Source organism: Montipora foliosa, chromosome 6 (genome assembly GCF_036669935.1).
Source record: "Montipora foliosa isolate CH-2021 chromosome 6, ASM3666993v2, whole genome shotgun sequence".
Classification (NCBI taxonomy): Eukaryota; Metazoa; Cnidaria; class Anthozoa; order Scleractinia; family Acroporidae; genus Montipora; species Montipora foliosa.
The window spans coordinates 54,329,597-54,337,096 of NC_090874.1; the positions used below are offsets into that span (position 1 = coordinate 54,329,597).

At 38.8% G+C, this 7,500-nt stretch overlaps 1 protein-coding gene across 4 annotated transcripts in view; it reads right to left on the reverse strand.

Moving 5' to 3' along the window:
* Nucleotides 1-7,500, reverse strand: part of LOC138007758 (interleukin enhancer-binding factor 2-like) — a 20,469-nt gene that overhangs the window by 2,762 nt on the left and 10,207 nt on the right. For all 4 annotated transcript variants that reach the window (XM_068854822.1, XM_068854821.1, XM_068854823.1 and 1 more), the window contains exons 6-13: nt 6,816-6,918; nt 6,567-6,632; nt 6,370-6,396; nt 5,398-5,490; nt 4,583-4,661; nt 3,980-4,067; nt 3,173-3,234; nt 1,721-1,790 (exon numbers count right to left, since the gene is read on the reverse strand). In XM_068854822.1, coding sequence (XP_068710923.1) covers nt 1,721-1,790; nt 3,173-3,234; nt 3,980-4,067; nt 4,583-4,661; nt 5,398-5,490; nt 6,370-6,396; nt 6,567-6,632; nt 6,816-6,918 — 588 coding nt within the window. The remainder of the gene's footprint in view (nt 1-1,720; nt 1,791-3,172; nt 3,235-3,979; nt 4,068-4,582; nt 4,662-5,397; nt 5,491-6,369; nt 6,397-6,566; nt 6,633-6,815; nt 6,919-7,500) is intronic.

Sequence of the window (7,500 nt, forward strand, 5' to 3'; positions counted from 1 at the left end):
TATATCAGGAAGCCATGGGCTGAAGAAACACACGACCATCACGCGCAGTAAATCCTTCAAACCAACAAAAAGTCACACCCTGCGAGCAGAGCCTCCTTTCGTCTTTTTCTTTACTGAGGAGGACAAAAGTAGGCTCTGCCCGAATCGCGTCAACTCTTTGCAGCCGCCGCAGCCCGAACTTCTGGACTAGTCAATCTTGTTTTCTCTCGTCAAACCGGTTTTTCCAGTGCGAGCGTCCGTTTTTTGACAAAACCGATGGTTATAATTGAGCCTGATGTACCATGAAAAACCAAGATGGCGGTGAGATCTGGCATAGTAGGCTTGGGTTCGAGACTGTATCCTGGCAACATGCAGCGCATATTCAATAAAGATCTTACTCGATTCATGCAGAGCCTTTCTCGAGAACGCCAAAATCGAGCAAGCAAAAGAAAGGCTCTGCTAGCAGGGTGAAAGTCACATCGCCTTCGTTTGCTTACTAAAAGGAATACTCAATCTGTTGGCATTTCAATTCTTTACGCGATAAGTTTAGTATTGTTTTTTCCTCCAAACTCAAGAATGTGAACAGCATTTCTGAGAGTTTCATTTACAGTAATTTACAGGGACCCAGGCTTCCTTGAAGGGTTCGCTGCAAAGGCACTTGCAATCGGCCCTGGCTTACAACGGAAAATAAGCATGTCCGGTACTTTCATTATCAAATCCGGAGCTTTGGAAAGCTATTGAAAACCCTTCCATGAGTCAGTATAACTTGACTTTGACCCTAGGGTAAGCAAACAGCGTAATTCTGAGAAGGATTTATACTGTTGAAGACAACGGAGACAATTAGCATTGCGTTTACATGAAATGCAACCTCGAGCTCGTTCCCGGGGTCTTGATTATCAGCTTTGTTTATGTCCTCAACGACAAAGGAGGCACAGAAGAGAGACCCTGGGAACGAGGTTGAGGCGTCTGTACATGTATGTTGCACAAGGATGATGTAACTTATTAGGCAGTTGCAAGGTTTGATCGGGATTCAAGGCGATGACCGTACAATTGCGCTGCGCTTGCTCTACCAAATGAGCTATCAAGCCTGCTGAGAGCTAATCAGTTGCAACTTAAGTTGTACCCCCACCACCTTGCCAGCAGAGCCTTTCTCAACTCGACGAGAAAGAAAGGACTCTGCAGAAATCGTGTTAAGTCTTTATTGAGTATGCGGAAACCGTTGCTTGGAGACAGTGTCAAACCCAGGCCAAGCCTCAATCGCACTGCTGGACGTTATATTGATTTTCGTACTGAAGGCTCGATTTTTGACCTTCGCTTTGTCAAAAATATGATGCGCACGCCGCCTAAACGGGTTTGACTGGGGTGACTAGCCCAGACACTTGGGCTGCCGTGGCTTAAAAGACTTGACACGATTTCTGCAGAGCCTATCTTACTCTGCTTCTGGTGGGCTTCAGAGAGGCTCTGCTCGCAGGGTGTACTGCCGCTAGAGACGAATGAAATCTAAATTAAAACATTAAAGGAAAGTTAGGAAGATCATCGCAGTTAGCAATGCAACTTAAAATGTAAACAAGTTTTAGCCCAGCGTTTCACTTAAAAGCGATACTATACATCCCTCTTATAACACACATTTAAACATCTCGAATAGAAATAACCTTTAGTGAGTTGAGTTTCGAATCGCTGCATTTACCCCAACTATCTTCATGTTTTTATACAGCATACAGCTTAAAAGCTTTAGATGTACCTCACAAGGGTCAATGATTCCCAATGAACCAGGCAGGAAAAGTCCTGACGATAGAAGCTGGAAAGCACGCCTGAAAAAAGAGAAATACATACTCACACCAAACGTGTATCGTTTTTTCCAAAGGAAAACCTAAATATCCAGCAATGAACAAGGTGGCTGGCAGTTAGCATTACTTTTGAAACGTTGTTCTGTCCTAAAGCAGCTGCACTGGCTTCCAGTTAACCAGCGCATTAACTATAAGATACTACTTCTGACCTACATGTATAAAGCGCTTAATGGCCAGGTTCCTAGTTACATTACTGAACTATTAGAGCCCTATGCACCAACTAGGAATCTGAGATCTTCCTCTAAAAACTTACTAAAAATACCACCCGTCAAGCTAGTAAGTTATGGCCATAGGTGTTTCTCTTTTGCAGCACCCAGTTTATGGAACTCTCTCCCCGACATTATCAGACAGAGTAGCTCGTTACCAAGTTTTAAGACTTGTACGAAAACATACCTTTTTGAAAAATGTTATAACTTAGATTAGCATGTAATATAGTCTATTACCTGGAAATAATCATAGTTTTAATATGCTAAAATAGTTTTAATGTAGTTTTTACCTGAAAATTGTAAAAATCCATCCTATTGCTACTTGTAAATTTTCCTATTTTGGATTATAATTATTGTAAAGCGCTATTGGGCTAAAGGGAAATAGCGCTATATAAATAAAGCATTATTATTATTATTATTATTATTATTATTATTATTATTATTATTATTATTATTATTATTATTATTATTATTATTATTATTATTATTATTATTATTATTATTATTATTATTATTATTATTATTATTATTATTATTATTGAATACAAAGGGCCTGTAGTGTTTATTCTACCCTTTCCCTCTAAGAGATACAATTTTTGGTTGATTTAAGTCTGTCTAACACCAGAAGATTTTACTTTTAAAACAATGGAGACCGCTTCAGAGTTAACAACATCTAGGTCCACTAAAAAACTATGTCCCCTTTAAACAGAGTTAAACTTAAAACAAATCTTTGTTACAAGGTAAGGATCATTTTGGCCAATCCCAATATTAAAAGGGTGTCCATTTTAGAAAATAGTGTCTAGAGGACAAGAGAAAAGGAGGAAAGGATTTATTGTCTTGAAGGAATTGACTCAAATAACACTTTGAAAGTGAAATCACTATCAAAACCCCTGGTCAAAGGGTGCGTTCGATTGACCGTATTCCAGAATTGGAATACATAGAATAGAAGTTAGAAATCCTTTGTTTTTTGCAGAGATTCATATTAAAATGAAATGCTATTTTAAAAAATATTCTTATTATCCTTGTTGCTTCAAAACGCCAGACATAAGGTTTTAGATCATCACTCCGCGTATTCTCATTTCGTAATAGGGCCAATCGAACGCACCCAAAGTTAGACTTGCCCTAAGCATTTCGATTTACCTGAAAGCAATGTTGACCGGCAGAGGTTGCCGTGATGAACCAGCCATGGCTGCACGGTGTGCCTAGGAAAGAGAACCACATTGAGTGACATTAACTACTACCGGTAATTAAATGAGAGTGAGGTCTGAACTGAAAAATCCCAAACTGAGAACTTGCCACATTGACCAATGCAATAGAGAGTAAAGATTTTCCAAAGACAGAAAGCCAAAAGGGAACGTTTCATAACATTTGATACAAGGGCCATAGCCAGTAAGAGGCAAACCGAGGCACTTGCCTCAGTCAATTTTTCGCCGATTTTCAAAAATAAAGCGTGATTCCAGTGTTGTCTTTAAAATGTAGTCATCATAAACACCACTAATACTTCAAAAAGGATTTAACCATGGACATTGCCTAAGTCGTACTTTTTTTCTGGCTACGCCCCTGGATACACTCATTATTTACATAAATTATAGTCCCCCCACCCCCACCCCCCCCCCCCAAAAAAAAAAATAAATAAATAAAAAATAAATAAAATAATTTAGTCAAACCCTTTGCAGCTGATCATGTCATACCAAAGGTAGCACCTTCCCCTTTGACATTAACCAGTCAAAACCGAATATGTCCCCTTCATTAACCCATTGACTACTGGGAGTGAGACTTTAACAGATTTTACTCTGTTTAACGCCAGACAATTTTACACATCAACAGGGGGCATACTGGGGCACCTGGAGACCTGAATGGGTTAAGAACCCTGAATGTTGGTATCAATTGCATATGGTATTTTAACACTCAAATCATGTGAAATATTAATTTATCAGGTTGACTTACCAGCAAGTCGATAAGCCATGGTGTGAGTCCTTGGAACCCACTAAATCTCTTCCTGAGATCCTTGAAAAGCCTTACCAGTAGGCGAGTACTGAAATGAGAAAATACCTTATTGATTTAACTTTAACCAAGGTATTGAAGGGTCACACAACACATAGAAACTACAGCGTGCCCTTTAGAGACCAGTCCAAGACACATGGACACAACTCCACACCCTACTCTTCACGAACAGTATATGTCGCACTAACACTTCTATGAACAAGGGTTAACAGATGGGGCCCATCGTTTACAGTCCTTATCCTTGCAGACTTGAAAGCTCAACTATTCGTGCATTTAATTGCAAAGGTAGCACTTTCTCCTCAGTAATTTAAGACTTTGAGGGCCAGGGTTTGTAAATACTTCCCCTTTTAACTTTTCCTCTGTCAAGTATCTCCAAAATTTTGAGCAGTTAAAGAGCAGTGTGTATTCATTTGAATAATGACAGGCAGGGAAAGAGCTAGTTGAACAAAAAAGGCCGCCATGATTATTTACAATAGCAAGTTGGAATTTGTTTTGCACTAACATGTATTGATTCTTTTTTGCTTGAAAATCACCCATTAATCATACCTTGTGTGAAAGGCATTTTCCTCAAACCATCGAGCATGCCTAATTGTTGCTAGTGCGCCTTCTAAAAGTTTGACATCAACTGCCAAAACAAAAATTATTAATAAAACACAACATAAGGAAACAACAAGAATATGTTACATATACATGAAGGAAACAATAAATTGCAAATAATTGTCAAAGCAAATTAACATACTGATACATTGCCAATTCGATTTGATCAATGGGCCTATCCCAGACTTATAGCTGTAAACACCCCAAATTGCTTTCCAAAGAAAAACTCTTCAAAACGAGCTATGCAATGCACTATACCTATGCCTTCCCAACCAGGTAAAGACTGCTACGAGTGTAGAAGGCCCATCAGGCTGGCACTTAAATCTCTGGTTACTGTAGCATGAAGCGAGTAGGAGTATTTCTACTCCCCCCTGGATGGGATGCTAGTCCATCGCAGGGTTGCTCCCAGCATTAAATTCGCCGGTACCCATTTATACACTTGGGTGGAGAGAGGCACCGTGAGAGTAAAGTGTCTTGCCCAAGAACACAACACAATGTCCCCGGCCAGGACCTGAACCCTCACCACCTGATCCAGAGTCAAACACACTAACCATGAGGCCACCACACCTTCCAACCAGGACATGCATCAAAAGCCATGCAGATTTTGTATCATTAACTGATAAATTTTGAAATTTTGAGGTTAAGATTTTAATGGTAAAATATTACGCATGTACCTGCATACGCTTGCACTTGGTAAAGAGACTTGTCTCAACCAAAAAAAAAAAAATGAGGCTACACACTCTTAAAATTACATCCCAACTTACCATGCTGTGCTGGGTCAGCCTCGCAGAGGTTTTTCGGAAGAGTTGTAATCAGAACACGAACAAGGGCACCATCAGGACTGCTAATGTTGAATCCTTAAAATAACGAAATTTCATACATGTCACAGAGATAATCAGCAATAATTAAAAGAAAAAGAAAACTAAATGTACTGTCATACATTTTAATATGTTACTTTCAAAAACTCTTCAATTAATAATTCATGTCAGAGCGAAACAGCCTATCAGATCATCGATAAACCTCACGTGCATGAGCTTCAAAAACTGATAAAACACTCTCTCTATAATTATAAACTACAGTTGTACATTTACTAATAAGGCATAGTTTGTTTCTCTTGTTTGCTACACGTAATTAACATTCTCTTCTCAAAATTTGAATCTTTGTTCTGACTCCAGAGGGCCATGCTTTTTGTGGAATGTTCAATGAACTTGCAGGTCATGAGTAAAACCACCCCAGCTTTGTCTCGTGTTTCAAGACCCGACACAACACATATCGTTTACTTAAGTTGCTAAACATGTTTTATCAGGTCTAAAGAAAACTGCTGCTCGTTTTTTAAACATTACGTTAATATCGTCAGAGTGCTCACTTCCCAAAGCCCACAAAACATGCCATAATTATGGAAAACTATTGGCCTTCTTTAATTAAACAAGCGCAGAAAAAGTTATCACAGGGCTCCAAGACTTAATAAACTGGTGGCGTTGACTGCTTTGAGTTTCCTGGGTCTCACTTGTTGAGTGCTGAAATCAAAGATCTTAAGTTCAACTCTTGCTCAGGAGTTCTCTTTTTTCCTTTAGTTAGTATAATCATTTGTTTGAAATTAAGCCTATTTGTTACCCCACAGCATAAAGAAGGACTGTCTTTATTTGCTTATTAACATTAACATATATTGAAGTACATTGTAGTATGCAACTATAATGAAATCACTAATTATTCAAAGTTGATGACAAGTGAATTACCTCCTTCATTTGACTGCATTGGATACTCTGACAAGAGAAAAGCAAGATTTTAAGTTAACAGTTTAATGTGATATTGCAAAAGTAAAGTCTTACAACACTGTGGTTCTTAATCAGAAGAAAAAAAAAACACTTGCATCCCCGTAAACCTCACTGTATATTAATGAAATTAACTAGTTTTCAGTAAAGATACGGTGTACCTGTTGTTGAGCCCTCTTCTTGTAATGATTTTTGTACCTTCGTGGCCAAAGCAAGTATGACACTCTCTGAAAAACATTGAATAGATTGAAAAATAAAACAAACAAAAATACAGTTCACATATAATACTCATAACACAGAAAATACTATGAATCAACACATCACTTGTACCTTAACCTAGTTCCTTCAATGAAAATAATGAAATCTCAATGGTGGCCACGCTATCCTACTCAAATTAAAAATAACTGTACCTGTAGGTAACTTTTTCAGGATGACAGCCAAGTCAGCCACAGGATGCCCTTGTAACATTGTTCCTTTCTTAAATGAACCTACAGCTCGCACTTCCTCAACCCCCTTGAAACAGAAATCGAAGGTCCGAATGATTACAAGGGAAATACAAAGTCTAAGACTAGTGTGTTCAAATGTCTTGCAATGAGTCATTTAGCCTCCATCCATAGTCTGTGATCAAAGAGGCCACTCACGCTAGACTTGACCCTAACGGCCAACATCAACAAGGACAGTGGAAGAGAAATACCAGAAGCATGGATGCCCATGATCAAGAAACAACTGGAGAGACATACAGAAGCACACCGTGCAGGAAAAGGAACTCAACAAGCAATGACGAGGGTCCAAAGGCACAAAAATGTGTGCTGTTGAGAACCAACCAATCACAGCAGAGAATTGTGCCTACAAAAGTGATGGAGTAAAGACTAGCATTATGCGAAATTCCGTAACCTACACCAGAAGGGACCATAATTGTGAGGCATACAATGTATACTATATGCACATGTACATGTACATGTAGAGTATCATTACCGATTTGATGATTATTCAACAAAAGTTCAGCTGAGTCATCCTAGAGTGTTTTCATGAGCTTCTACTGCCAGGCTTTGCTAGGTGTCAAGAACAAACTATCTTGTACTATCATGAAGGTGG